The sequence below is a fragment of the Ceratotherium simum genome, chromosome 22, assembly GCF_057802395.1.
Source record: "Ceratotherium simum simum isolate JZ-2026a chromosome 22, ASM5780239v1, whole genome shotgun sequence".
Classification (NCBI taxonomy): domain Eukaryota; kingdom Metazoa; phylum Chordata; class Mammalia; order Perissodactyla; family Rhinocerotidae; genus Ceratotherium; species Ceratotherium simum.
This window is the reverse complement of record NC_141921.1, coordinates 36074441-36090022: the sequence shown is the minus strand read 5'-3', so window position 1 is coordinate 36090022 and position 15582 is coordinate 36074441. Positions and strand designations below refer to the sequence as shown.

Genomic DNA, 15582 nt, shown 5'->3' with positions numbered 1-15582 from the left:
AGCAGAGACCACAAGGAGTCCCCCGGGGGCCTCAGAATAAAACCCTCTCACTGTGGAGTGACACAGGCCTGCCTGAGTTCACATCCTGGCTGTGCTGTGTGACCCTGGTGAGGCACTTGACCCTCTCTGAGCTTCAGTTTCTTTGCCATACCATATGGAGCAGTACAACTCGCCCTGGCTAGCTTCCAGGGGTTCGTGAAAGCCCAAGTAAGTGAACCGCTTTGCAAAGACCTTTACTAATGTACGTTATGAATTTATAAGTGTATATAGCTTGGTAGTGTTGGCCCGAAGCTCCCTGCCCCCTTGCTCCACCGCCCGTGTTTAAGTAGGTTTACAGCAACTAAAACGCCTTTGGGGGCCAAGAATATGAATTCCGTGGTTGGTGCTTAATTTAACCAAGAAACTACAGCTATTATTTTGGTCTGTACATTCCTTCCCTCTTCTCTCTTTCCTCTCTCCTCTCCTCTCATTCCTCCTCCTCTCTCCAGAGAGATGGCTCAGGATCGCACAAAATAATTGAAAACCAAGCTTATTAGCCCCAGGTTCTCCACAGAACAGATGGGTTTAATATGAGTTTGCTGCTTTCATATGGCACACATGCAATTTTAATTCTTTCCCTGCGCTGTTTATGAAAAGCACCAAAAAATCATGTGCTATGTGACTATGCCCAGTAATAATAATTATAACCGCTATCGTTCATCGGGCACCAGCTAAGTGCCAGCCTTTTCCTACACAATCGCATTTAACCTCCCCAGAACCCCTGCACAGGCGGGACTGTCACTCCCATTTTACAGGTGGAATACTGAGATTCCGAGCTGTTCATCCAAAGTCAACCAATAGGCAGGCAAATGGCGGAGCCAAGATTTTAACCGAGGACGGTCTGACATCAAAGTTTTGTCCACTCTTTTTTCTTTTCTTGTTTTTTAAACTATCCTTACTTTAAAAAATCAAATTAAAGTCTCTTTTATGCCCTACTTCCAATCCCTGCCCACTCCTTAGGGGTGCGCACTGTTATCAGTTTCTTAGGGTCCTTCTGGACCTTCCTGTGCATTTGCAGACATATAGATACATATACACACACGCAGAAACTTTTTCCCTCATAAGTGGGATCACAGTATGTATTATTACACTTACTATTTTCCCTCTTAACTATTCCCCTACTTATGGTCATTCAGGTTGTTTTAAATTTTTAATTATAAATTAAGCTGCCATGATCCCCTCTGTACATCCATCTCTGGGCATGTGTGTGTCTGGTACAGCAGGATCACAGAAGTCAGAATTTCTGGGATCAGAAAATGGGCACATTAAAAATTTTGATAGATATTGCCAATCGTCCTCCAAAAAGGATTTACTGAATTCACTGCCACCAACACTATGAATCACAGTGTTCATTTCTCCACATCTTCACTGACACTGTATGTTATTCATGTTTCAGATGTTTGATAATCTCATGGGTGATAAATAGAATCTTACTGATTTTAATCTGCATTTGTTTCATTAATGATGAGGTTGGGCATCTTTTCAAAAGTTTATTGACTATTTGTATTTATTCTGTGAGTTTATGTGTAGGTATCCTTTGGCCATTTTTTTTTTTTGTGAGGAAGATTAGCCCTGAGCTAACATCTATTGCCAATCGTCCTCTTTTTGCTGAGGAAGACTGGCCCTGGGCTAACACCCGTGCACATCTTCCTCTACTTTATATGGGACACCAGCACAGCACGGCTTGACAAGCGGTGCATTGGTCCGTGCCTGGGATCCGAACCTGCAAACCCTAGGCCACCGAAGAGGAGCATGCACACTTGACCGCTATGCCACTGGGCTGGCCCCTTCTTTGGCCATTTTTATATTAGATTTTTTGTTATTGATTTGCATGAGCTCTTTATATATTATGGCTCTTTGTCTTTTGTTTCTTTGTTCTTTCTACCCTATGCTGATTCTAAGAACTCAGTTTAGAGCATGAGTCATAGAGCCAAACTGATTGGGTGACCTCCTGAGTCCTGGTTAATGCCCTCTATCCATGGCTAAAAACTGTCTTTTTCTTTAGCTCTGAACCACAGCTATTGCTGTGGGCTATAGCATCAAAATGATAGAGACTTTCCAAATCTGTTCCACTCAGTTTTGGGTCCTACTTAGGATGGTGGGCTTAGATCAAAATTAAAGTTAACTGGCCTCCTGACTTAACCTCTCTGAGACTCAGTTTCCTCACTTGTAAAATGGGATTAAAAATACTAACACCATAGGGTTTTGGGGAGGAATAAAGGGGATAATGACAACAAAGAGATGGTCTGGCAGGTGGTTAGAGTCTAAGACTTGTTATATCCTCCCTCCCTCCATTGCTGTATCATTGCATTTTTAGGTTTTCCCCCCATAACTGTCTATTTCCACACGTGCCCTTCCCACCAGACGGGACCTCTCTCCTCGTGTCCTCTTGTATCCCCGTGCCCAGCACAGGGTCTCAGCACAGCATGTTGGATGATGCTGAGTTCCCCCCAACCTCAGGCTGCAGCCTCTTCTCCTCCCACCCTGAAATACTTCCCTTAGAATCGGGAATCCTGTGCTTTTCTCTTTCTCTACGCTTTGCCTTCAAATGATCTCACCCCTGCCCCTGGCTTCGGCTGAAGCTGACGGTCCCCTGGCCCTCGCTGCAGTTCTCATTTCTCCGAGTTCTAGGGCCGTTTTCCCAGCCGCCTGCTGGAAACCTCATGTCCATAACCCAGTGACTCAGCCACTGCCCCAAGTCCTAGCTCCTTTTTCTTCTTTAATTGTTATTTTTTAAGTTGTGTTAACAGAGCCCTACAACTAGTCACCCAACCTCACTGTTTCTTTATTATTATTTTTTTTGTGTGAGGAAGATCAGCCCTGAGCTAACATCCATGCTAATCCTCCTCTTTTTGCTGAGGAAGACCGGCTCTGAGCTAACATCTATTGCCAATCCTCCTCCTTTTTTTTCCCCCAAAGCCCCAGTAGATAGTTGTATGTCACAGTTGCACATGCTTCTACTTGCTGTATGTGGGACGTGGCCTCAGCATGGCCTGACAAGCAGTGCGTCGGTGTGTGCCCGGGGATCCGAACCCGGGCCGCCAGTAGCGGAGCGCGCGCACTTAACTGCTAAGCCACGGGGCCGGCCCCCAACCTCACTGTTTCTTAAACTCCAAACTTGTCCTTCAGATCTGGGCTTAGAATGTCACCTTCTCATCAGTACCCTGCACTTTTGTATCTGTGACTGCAAAATATGGGTCCCTTATTCCAAATCCTTGAGGGCCTGTTATGTTTCAGAATTCAGAGTAATGTTTGGATTTCAGGAAGATAATCTGGCTTGTAGCCTGTGTATCACATAACACCCCTGCGAGGTGGCGCCCCCAAGTCAGAGAGCCCCAAGCCCCGTGGAAGGAGTGAAGCCTAGACATCTCTCTCATCAGCCCAGGGCGAGCTTGTCACTCAGTGAGTTTGCCCCACACCTGGAGAACAGCCTTTGGCTTCAGAGCTTCCGGATTTTGGGGTTGCAGACAAGCGTCCGTGTGCCTGACGGGAGGTGCCTGTTTTCCCGACTATTGTCCCCACTGGACACCAGGTTCCACGGGCTGGGGCTTGTTCCCTACTGTAGCCCCCGCACGGTGCCCGGCACGAGGTTGGTGCTCACTCAGAGTTTGTTGAATGAATATCCCAAGTGATTGATGATGAAGATGATGATAAATAGTATCACCATCCGTCATTCACAGAGCACGTCGTACCATATGCAACTCTGTAACTATCATTGCAACCCCGGGGGAATTACGACTATTATCCCTCCTTTACTGATGGGGAAACTGAGGCCAGCATTAAGATGCAGGTCTGTGCGACTATAAATCGTGTGCTCTTAAACAATGTCACCCATCCTTGGCTTCATTTGCAGGCTGAAGGGGCCGTGCATCTTCTCAGGCTCATCTCCTGCGGTCTCAGTGGTGGGCTTCATCTTCTTTTCTTCCCCAAAGTCTGGGGCACGGCCTTGGCTGAAAGCCCTCAAGTCCTTCTCAAACCCCAGCTGGCGCTGCCTCCTTCCAGCCCTGCAGCCACCAGCCTTCGCAGGCGACCCCACCTCTTGCCAGAGGGCCTGTCGCCTGGTGTGGGGACTGGCTCCCCCACTGATGTCAGCTTCCTGCTCTATCACCCTGCCCCGCCCCACAACAGTGCTCTGAGAGCCCAGCCTAGTCACCCCCCACCCTCTTCCTGCACTGCCAACTAACAAATAGATGAGCTCCTTAGTTGGCACTTAAAAACATCCTTTTGGGGCCCAATCTTGTGCCACTCACCCACGTCCCCCTGCCCCCAGATCATGGTGACCTGGCCTCTCTTCTCATCCTGGAAGCTGCTCTGACGCCCGACACAGGAAGCCCTTTTCAAGACCATCATCCTATGGGGCTGAATGCTTCCCAGGTCAGAACACCTGGCCTGGGCCTTGCTCCTCACGGAGTCAGTGTCCCACTGGTCCCTGGGATCCTCCAGGACAGGGGCCAGGCCTCAGACATCTGCGTCCCTAGCACAGGGCCTGGGCACACTAGGTGCTCAGTAAGTATTGTTGCCTCCCCCTGGCACGAGGTCTGGACATACCTGCAGTAGCCGTTGATGATCCTCCCAGATACCACCTTCCGGAAAGGCTCCCAGTGCTTGGCTTCTCCCTCCACAGGCGCACCCAGCAGCACGACGTCCTCGATGATCCCTTGGCAATCTGGTGAGAGATGCCGGAAAAGGCTGTCAGTGTCCCTGGCCACAGTGGGTCCTGGGGGGGACTCGCCAACAGCGGTGGAGGAGATGGATGTCACACACCTGCACACACATGCTCATGCACACACATGCGAAAACATGGACTCATCTGCTCATGCACACATGTGCAAACATGCACTCATATGCTCATGCACACACGTGCAAACATGCACTCATATGCTCATGCACACACATGTGCAAACATGCACTCATATGCTCATGCATACATGCAAACACATGCACACAAACATGCAGACACATATGCTCATGTACACACACATACACACATAGTAACAGGGGCTTCCATTTACTGAGTTCCAGGCCGAGAGTCAGGCCCCTTGTGTGCCTGATCTATTCCTGCAAAGCACCATTATCTCCATTTTATTTTATTTTATTTATTTAGTTTTTTGTGTGAGATCAGCCCTGTACTAACATCTGCCAATCCTCCTCTTTTTTTTTTTTTTTTTTGCTAAGGAAGACTGGCCCTGGGCTAACATCCGTGCCCATCTTCCTCCACTTTATATGGGACGCCACCACAGCATGGCTTGCCAAGCAGTGTGTTGGTGCATGCCCAGGATCCGAACCGGCAAACCCCGGGCCGCCGCAGCAGAGCGTGTGCACTTAACCGCTGGCGCCACCGGGCCAGCCCCCTGTTATCCCCATTTTAGAGACAAGGAAAACCAAAGACATTTTCAAGATCACATGGCTAGTAAGTGACACAGCCCAGGCTGGGACCCAGGTCAATTTCCACCAACCATGAAGCTCACAACTGGCCGTGGACTTGATGGGACATCTTCCTTTAGAAGAGACTGACAGCCCCTGGATCAGCACACTTGCCAGGTGGGAGACACCACCGCCGTCCTCGGCAACAGTTCCCTGGGGCCTGTGTGGCATGGCGGGAAGGAGGGAGTGAAGAGGAGAAGGGCGAATGGGTCCCAGGACAGAGTACACACATCAGCTGCACTAATGGTTCAGAAGTAGTTTGGGCCAGGGCTATTCAAAGTGCGGTCCCCGAACCAGGGCTGGCCCATGGACTGTTGGTCCTGTAAGCACAGAAACAGAGAGGAAGCGTTTCTTTGATCTCGTCGCAGACTGGAAACCAACAGTTCACAGAAGGGCGTGCAGACCACACTTTGAGATGCTCTGCTCTAGACTAATGAGCGGGGCGTGTGCACCCCTCACTCTGTCGCTCTCTACCCCCTTACTCCACTGTATTTCTCCTGTCACGTATCACTTGTTATGTCTGTCTCCTCCTCTAACACGTAGGCTCAATGAGGGCGGGCTGCCTTATTCACGGCTGTATGGGCCTCGAACGGTGTCTGGCATATACTCGGTGCTCAATAAAGATTTGAATGAATGGATGAGTAAATAGACTGCCTTCCCTCAGGAAGGCCTTTACATGTGCTTTGTGATTGCAAAGCCCTGGGTTCAAAACCCTGCTTAGTGACTTCTGAGCTATGGGACTTGAGCCAAGTCACTTAACTTCTCCAAGCCTACAATCAGATGATACTGACCTTGAGGATCTTTATGAGGATTAAGTCACCGTGTGGGGAAAAACCCAGCATAGTGAACGCCCTGGAAGTTAGTGTGCCCCCTCCCTGCCCTGCGCCCCCGCCTTCCCACATGTAGCTCTTTCTTATGATTCTGAGTTCCTGCTTGTCTTGGGAAGCTGCATGCCTCGTGTCATTCCTAGGGAATGGGCCCAGGAAGGACAGCTCTGCCATTCTCTTGCTGAGTGACACAGGACAGGTGGCTTCCTCGCTCTGGGCTCTGGTTTCTAACCAGAGCACATCTAACTGCTTTCCATTTGGGCTTCCATGTCAGAGTTTGTCTGTATAAAGGGTTCCAGGCTAACGAGAGCTTGAGAACCCCTGTAGTAACAAGCCCCCTGAGCGCTCCTCTGGTTCTGATGTTAAAGATTCTGCGGCACAGAATTCTGATTTCACTCCTTCTGCTTCCAGGGAGATGATAATCTGGCAGAAAGATGTAAAGCTTCAGTAGACTGGTGGTTTGTGCTGATGGCAAGGATGACTCAGATACCCCTCGAGGTAAGGGTATTTCAGGCGCTTACGCTGCTGGCAAGGCTGTAGAGAAGGAGATTTTATTCTAACCCCTTCCCTTGACAGATGAGGAAACTGAGTCTAAGAGAGGATGGGGCGTGCCCAACATCACACAGGTGGTGAGAATAAAGCTGGGACCAGAACCCAGACTGCACGGAGAGGGGCCGGGTCCCTGGGGCCATGCTCTCTGCTGTGTGCAGTAACAGCATGAAGCAAAGTGATCGCATGTGGTTATCATTCTCCCTCAGTGCCAAACAGTTGTAGACCCCGGGGCCAACGACTGAGCTCGGCAGCTGTCTCTGGGGCCGTCACTCAGGGCGCCTGCTCCTCCCACAGAATCTCCCTGAAGAGCTGGGACCCTGCTGACGCCTGGAGGGCTGGGACCCCTTGTGGCTAGTAGCGGTAATGCAGCATCCCCGATCTGGTTGCCCCACCAACTGCTAGGATCCTGGAAGTGGCCATTGAATGGGAAAGCTGTCATGAATGGCAAAAAGGTGGTTGCCTGTGACCCTGAATGGAGACCAGTGGTTGAACCTCATGAAACAGTCCGGAGCACAGCCAAATCAAGTGTGGGGGGCGGGGGCGGCGAGCTGGAAACACGTTTACACATCTCTGAAGAAGCCTGGCTGGCAATGCCTTACTAGACCTCGTCCCCTTTTGTCCTCAGGTGGTTGCCACACTCAGACATGCTCCTCTTATGTTTTCAAGAGGATTTGCTCTGTGCCAGGCTGCAAACCTGGACACAAGCCACAGGGCCGGCTCTCGGTGATGCACAGCGGGTGTTAGCTGAGGGCAGTCGGTGAGAATCACTTTAGACCCGCCCAAGGTGGAATCCTGTGTGCAGGTCATCACCACCGGACTGTTGCCGGGATCAGGAGGGTGGACGAAGGGAAACTGGGTCAGGAAAAAGAAGGCCCTGCCGCTGTGGTAGATGCTGGAAAGGAAAACATCAAAATGCACTGTTGGGTCCAAAACCTTATCAGAAGATTTTGGCCTTCCAGGTAAAATACAGAATATCCTCACTCAGGTACCACTTTTAGCATCAAGTAGGCCCCCTTCCACAGGCACAGACGACCCTTCACATCATGAGGAGAATTCAGCGCAGAGTGCTCCCACTTTTCAAGACCAACAAAAGAAACCGAATTTAACATTTTACTAAGAACTCATTAGAGAAGACCTCACCACCTCTTCACTGCAGGGACAATAAATGTTTGCTGAAACACGTTTGGATTTATTTGTATGGCTACCAGCAACTTTTCTTCTTGTGAATCTTTAAGGTGTTGAGATAGTCTGATAGCTTTATAAATAGTCAGACTTCCAATGTAAAAGAGGGCAGGGATCCCACGTGCACTCAGTCACCTTCAAGTGCAGCAGTAGGACAGGTGCAGCTTTCAGGCTTGGGTTTCTCACTTTTTAAACAGTTCTCTGTATGTTCTTTTTTTTTTTTTTTTGTGAGGAAGATTAGCCCTGAGCTGACATCCATGCTAATCCTCCTCTTTGCTGAGGAAGACTGGCTCTGAGCTAGCATCTATTGCCAATCCTCCTCCTTTTCTTGCCCCAAAGCCCCAGTAGATAGTTGTATGTCATAGTTGCACATCCTTCTAGTTGCTGTATGTGGGACGCAGCCTCAGCATGGCCGGACAAGCAGTGTGTCGGTGCGCGCCCGGGATCCGAACCCGGGCCGCCAGTAGCGGAGCGCACGCACTTAACCACTAAGCCACGGGGTCGGCCCCTCTCTGTATGTTCTTAATATCCTACTTGTACTGTTACAGCTGGAGGCCCTTCATCCTGTCATAACTTTGGCTTTAAGGAGGCTCCAAACCTCCAGGAGTTAAAAAAGATGAGCTTTATGGTGATGGCTTTTCCCCTCCACTTTTAGTTCGTTTTGTCACTCGTGTGCTGTGAAAAACGTCTCTTTCCCAACTTTCTTTGTTTCTATCTCTTATTTCTATTTTTAACACAGGAGCCAAAGGGCAAGTGTTACAATGCAAGTCACAGGCACGAGGCATCTTTTGGGGGTGATGGAAAGTTCTAACACTGGGTCGTGGTGATGGGTGTACAACACTGTACATTCACTACAAATTATTGAATCGCACACTTAAGATGGGGGGATTCTGTGGTATGTAAATTACACCTCAGGACAGTCAGATCATCTCACCCCTGTGCTCAAAACCCGCCCTCCCTGGAGTCAAAGTCATTGCCATGGCCCTCGAAGCCTCGTGTGACCTTCCCCATGCCTCTCCCTTGCTCACTCCGCTCCAGCCATGGTGGCCTTGCTGTTCCAGAACATTCCAGGCCCTTGCTGATCCCTCTTCCGAATGCTCTTCCCTCCGACTTCCACATGCCTCCCTCCCTCCTACCCCCCAAGGGTAGGCAAACGAAACCCCCACCCCGACGAGGCGCCCCATCTCCCTTCCCTGATTTCTTTCTCTCTATAGCACTTAGGGCCATCTGACTCACTGCCTCTCTAACTTTCATAAATCTCACTTATTGTGTTTCCTACTAGCATGTGAGCACCCCAAGGGCTGAGGCTGCTCTTTTTTGTGTTCACTAGTGAATCCCCAGTGCCTAGAACAGTGCCTGGCACAGACGCTGTGCTCAGTAAATATTTGTGGAGTGAATGAAAGCAAGCAATGAGACTCAGCAGTAGGAATCCTTCAGGTTGAGAACACATGCAAAGCAGTTCTCTTTTTCTTTTCTTCTTTTCTTCCTGGCACACCTTCATCCCAGCAGCTATAGTTGGGCATCTCTGAAGACTGGATAAAAGCAAATGAAGAAAGCACTTGCTGAAAGTAAATGGAAGAGTATTTAACCACTGTTCTCAGCTCTTCGACTGCTCGTTTCCAGAGCTCTGTTCTCTGGGTCTGATGCTACTGTGGACGACTGCAGTCTGCAGTGGGTGAGAATAATGAATGGTCCTTCCAACGCTAACACTGCCGCAATCTCCTCCCCCGGCTTCAGATAATGTGACCCAAAGGCTCATGGTGACCCTCCTGAGAGGTACTTGACATCCGCCGTATTAATAGAATCCCTGGGGCCTAGCCTACATGATAAGAAGGCTCAGGATCTCCAGACCCTTCAGCTGATTCAGGGTGCAGCTCAGGGGTGCCCGATCTCTGGACGCAGAGATCCAGGGCGACTCTGAGGCCTAAGAAACTGCACAAGTATAAACCACTGTCAGCCAATTACATGCCTCAGGTCTCACACATCAGGTGTCATGATATTAAGACCACATGCATATACGGTTGCGACTCACCGATTTCCTGGATTCAGGTACCTTTTGGTCTTTACCTATTTTCTCAACCAGGAGACACTGAATGGTGCCTACCACAGGCAGATCTGTGAAAATGTTTGCCATTAGAAAGGGCCCATGTGTAGGAAAGGTTGGGAAGCGCCAGTCCAGGGGAAGTGGCCTGACCTTTGGCACCAGAGACACCTGTGTTCGAATCCTGGTTTCGCCGCTGTGGGAACTGAGGTCAATGATTTAACAACTTGAATATTCAGCTTCCTCCTCTGTGAAATGGAGATGACAGAATAATGCTGATTTCCCAGGGCTGGAGTGAGGTATGCGTCCAGGGCAGTGTCTGGCACTTGTTGTGGTGTCTGCTCCACTGTTACTCCCACACAGACTACCAGTTTGGCGACTAGGTAGAAACAGTGTGCATGACACACTGTCTTTGGAGATGGCCCGGCCATTTATAGTCAACGTATCTGTTTCCCGCCAGCTGCTAATTGCAGGCACTATTTTAGGAGCTCAGCAGTGGTGGGAAGTGGTGACGACTGGCAGAGGGCATCGGTCCCCTTCAGAGCAGAGCCTCTGGAGAGGAGCAGCTGCAGAGCTGTAAACTAGGGTTAAACACTCCCTCGTTTACTTAAAAAATTTTTTTAAATTGTGGTAAAATATACGTAACATAAAATTCACCGTCTTAACCACCTGTAAGTGTACAGTTCAGCAGTGTTAAGTATATTCATATTGTTACACAACCATCCTCAGTTTTCTCAATCAGAATTCAGATAAAGCAGTATATATCTCGTCAATGGCTCTTATCGTGCTTCCAGTGTTCACCACTAGACTCCTGGTACGACACTTGTACCACCTGGCACTCCTTGCAGTCTGGAGATGTCTTAGCTTTTCAAAAAAAACAAGAGCTAAGAATGGACAGCTTCTTCACAATAGCAAACTTCCATTTACACTATAGCCTTGGTCTTGAAAATCGTATATAGAGTTTTTGTAAAACTAAACATTCTTAAAATGTACCAAGCAGGGCCAGCTCTTTCAAAGAGTCCCCTGGAGATTCCTTTTGTACAGAGAGGGGACCCTTTGTCACTGGGCGTGACCGCTCCTGGCTTTATCTTTGCCATTTTGTCTTTTCCATGCAGTGGGCTTTCTTAAAGCGAGGCAGGCCTGTGCAGAGCTTTCTGGGTGTTTCCAAACAGCCTCCCGGAGGAGTTACACTGAAATCTCATCCAAGGCTGGAAAGGCGGCATCGCACACTCCCACATGCCCATCACGCTGTCAATAATGAGATTCTCCTGGGCTGCAAAGACCAAAGGATCTCAAGTTTGAGAAGCAAGAAAGGATTTGTTCCCTCCTGGCAGGGGGTCGTGTGTGCAGTGAGCGATAAGCGAGAAGCGGAGGAGGAAATTATCTCCTGAGTGCGGGTCCCGACAACAGACCTGGAAGGAGATGATATGAACCGCATCTAACACAAACAAATCCATTCCAAAGATACACAGGCACGCGCATGATAAACACACAGAGAGGAGCGGCCAAGGGGAGAGGGAGGGAGACGGATAGCTGGGCAGAAAGGGAGGCGGAGAAAGAAGAAAGGGAGGCTTTGGCTGGCCCGCTCATCCCCCGGGGCAATGAGGTTCCCACCGGAAAGAATTGCTTCAGGGAGTCTGTTTGGATATAGTATAAGGATTTGGGATGAAGTCTTTCGGGAACGAGTAACGCTTCATCTCCCCCTTTTGATTCCATCTCTTTTATTTGGCCAAGCAAAGTGGTAAGGCTATTACTAGCAACCCAGGACCCTGGAAATTGATCTGCATGCTTGACCTCTCCTCCCTCCCACCGGGGGACTAAAGCCGGGTCTGTCTGAGGACAAAGCAACTGGTGGATGCAATTCCATGGGAAGGAAATAAATCACATCAAATGTGAAGTCTGCTATCATGGAGCTGAAAGAGCCAGCTGACCGGACGACAGTCTGTTCAGCATTTCAGCTGCTATCCAGTGACAGCCCAGAAATAGTTTTCAGCCAAGTGCGAGTTTAGGGACTCAAGGGTCAGGATGTTTAAACGTATCTGCACGGGCTTATTGACAAACTCGTCTGCTTGGGCCCATCTTGCAAACATCATGGGCAGTGACGTTGGTCTAACTTCACAGGGGCTGGGAATGAAATTGGAGAGAGAGATCTTGCTGCTGCAAAGGTTTTTTTTTAAAAACAAAGTTCTGGAATTCTATTCCTAATCCTTCTCCTTCTTTATCATCATTATCATCACAGCTCACTTGAGGATACACTAAGTGCTTTATATGTATATTATTTCATTTATTCCTCAAAATGATCCTAGGAGGTAAGCATGATTACTCTCATGTTATGATGGGAAAAGCTTGCCTCAGAGACACTAAGTAATTTGTCCAAGGTCACACAGTAAGTGACATAGTGGAATTTGGCTATTTCTACATTTTCTCTTCTACTCTTCTATCCCACTTCCCTACACAGTCACATATAATCTTGAACCAAAATATATGTCTTTTGACAACCGTGACATCTTCCAAAACTGTATACCAAAAACAGAATACACACACTGCCAAGATTAACATTTCCAATTTGGTTGATTCAAAAGACACACTAACGGACTAAAATTGGCTAGAAGACTTATATCCTGACGTATGCACGGAGCTAAGGGTATGTGATCTTTTGCTTTGGTAATCTCTGGCACAGCTGCCAAACCAAGTGGGTGAGCAGATATTGCTAAAAAAAGGAAAAGGCACCCACATGAAATATGACACACTTTCTGTTTTTTGATGGAGACTTATGGCTATCAGCCCACACCCTGACACGTGAACTTACCTTTCCTATCAGAAAGATTAATTTAACTAAGTCAGAAATACAGCCTCTTGTAAGCTGCAGGCTGTAAGCCAGTATAGAACAAGCAGTTTAGTCATATATACGCATGTACATAAATAAAATGTCATATGTTCTATCAGCTACCTATTGCTGTGTAACAAACCATCCCCAAACTCAGTGGCTTAAAATAACCACTTACTTCTCATGAGTCTACTAATGGGCTAGGCAGTTCTGCTGAGACTGTCCAGGCATGGCTGATCCCACTGGGCTCACTCACGCATCTACAGCCAGCCAGTGGGTAGGCCGAGGGCTGGCTAGGATGACTCGGCCTTGCTCTGTGTCGTCTTTCATCCTCCAGTGGGCTAGCCTGGACTTGTTCTTATGACAGTGGCAGGGTTCTAGGAGAGAGGGGAATCCATGTGCAAGGTCTCCTGAGGCCTAGGCCTGAAACTGGCATGATGTCATTTCCTCCATCTTTTATTGTGGCCAATGCAAGTCACAAGGCCAGCCCAGATTCAGGGAGTGGAGAAACAGACCCCACCTCTTGATGGGAAGAGCTTCAAGGTCATATTGAAAAGGATGTGGATACAGGGAGGTGTGGAGAATTAGGGCCATTTTTTGCAATCAGTCTACCATGCATGTACACAATATACCTGCAACACTGCAAACTACTAACAGCTCATGTGCAATGAGCAAGGTTAAAAATCCTGAATGATGCCAGCACTGGATGAATGTTTCTTTGAATTCTCACCTAGTGAGAAGGGGAAGGAGTGGGGAGAACACTGAGTGGGAATGGCACCAGGGTGCTGGGGTGGCCCAGTCAGGCTGTTGGCAGGTGGCTGGTTTTCAGGGATGTGGTTTTGGGTGCCCTGAGCGAAGGCAGGGTCCACCCAGAGGTTTAGAAAGGTAAGCCAAGGCAGAATCCCTTAGGCAAGATCAAGGTGGGGTGTTTGAGTGCTGCTGTTGATCAAGTTCAAGATCAAGCACAAACACCAGGTCTAAGGGCAGAGGTTACAGCTGCAGAGCAGGGTCTGGAGGCTTTGATGTAATTATGATAAAGGCAGCTACTGTTTACCCCATGAGGTCCTGGATTCCCGGCACTACGCTAGATGTTCTCTCTACATTATCACAGCAGTCTTCACCGCTTTTTGAAGTAAATGCTTGAGTAGTTATTGCTGCAAGGGTTTGTTAGAGGTAAACTGGTTCAGTCTTTGTCTGAAAATATCTTTATTTTGTCCTCAATCTCAAATGATAGTTTAGCTGGATATAGAATTTTAGATTGACAATTCTTTTTCTTTTTCTTCTGGCTTCTACTGTTGTTCTGAGAAGTCTCATCAGTTTAGCTGAGGTTTATAAGTAATCATGTTTTCCTCTTTTAAGATTTTCTCTTTATCTTTGGAGTTTGGCAAATTCACTATGATGTGTGTGGGTGTAAAGTACTTATCCTGCTCAAGACTCATGAGATTCCTTATTCTCAGGAATCAATTCTGGAAAATTCTCAGCCAATAAACTGTATTTCTCTCCCACTCTCTTCTTTTAGAATTTGTATTAGGTAACTGTTGAACTTAACTTCTCTTCCTATTTTCCATGTCTTTATCTCTCCATGATGCATTGTGGGTAATTTCTTCAAATCAATCTTCCAATTCATTATTTCTCTCTTTAGCTTTGTCTAATCTGTTGTTTAATTCACCTACCCAAGTTTTAATTTCAATGACTGTTTTTTCATTTTTAGAAGTTTCATTTGATTTATTTTTAAATTGCCCTGTTTTTTTTTTTCAGTGTCTTGTTCTTTCCACTTATTTTCAAGGTTTTAATTTATGTCTTTAATGTGTGTGTGTGTGGGGCTCCTTCAGACTTTAATATAACTTTAGTTATATTAAGGACTGAGGACCTAATCCTGATGTTTGTTGTTTCTGTGACTTTCCTGCATGGTGTTCTTTTTCCTTGTGTGTTTTATAAGTCTAGATTATGAGCCCATCTTTAAAATTGCTCATATATGGGAATCTGTGTAGCCTGGATTGAGGACCTATTTTCTCCAGAGTAGTTTGGTGTCAGTTTTTTGACTTGGGGATTCCTGGATCATAAATTGGAACTCTAAACCCAAGTGAGGCATGGTCCTGTGTCTCTGAATCCCCCAAGGAGATGTTTTTCCCCTCTAGTCATGACACATGCTTGGTGTTCCCTTCTTGTTTCTCACCTCTGGTGACTTCCTTTAATTCTTGAGAGTTCAGCTAAGCATTTAAAGGGATATTTGCTGTAGTTTATCTAGCAAACTTTTCTGGAGTATTTGTAGTGAGACAATTTTCAGGTGAATTAGTCCACACTATCACCACTCCAGAAGTTGCTAATACAGCTCTAGTCCTTCTCCATTATTTGTTAAGCCCCCATTTTAAAGAAAGGGGACAAGTCTCAGGCTCAGAGCCTTTGGCAGGTGACAGCATCATGTTAGATCTTAATAGCATCATTTTATTTTTAACGTATTTTTTTTTTTATGATTTCTTTCATTTATGACAAGTAATTCTGAGTTTCCATTTGAGGCAACATTTCCCTGTAAAATAAATTTATTTAAGTAAAGGTTATGAGTTCACATGAAAAATTAAATAGGAACACCCATGGTAAATAGCAATGACACAAATCATGAAGCTGTATGAGAATGACTATGGTTGGGAAACCTGGCTGTAAATCCACAGTGGTTATCATCATCCTGCTAA

The 15582-nt window shown here is 47.4% G+C and overlaps 1 protein-coding gene across 2 annotated transcripts in view; it reads right to left on the bottom strand.

Moving 5' to 3' along the window:
* Positions 1–15582, bottom strand: part of TMCO4 (transmembrane and coiled-coil domains 4) — a 102777-nt gene that overhangs the window by 14539 nt on the left and 72656 nt on the right. For both annotated transcript variants that reach the window (XM_087446686.1, XM_087446684.1), the window contains one exon: positions 4588–4705. In XM_087446686.1, the coding sequence (XP_087302812.1) occupies positions 4588–4705 (118 nt within the window). The remainder of the gene's footprint in view (positions 1–4587; positions 4706–15582) is intronic.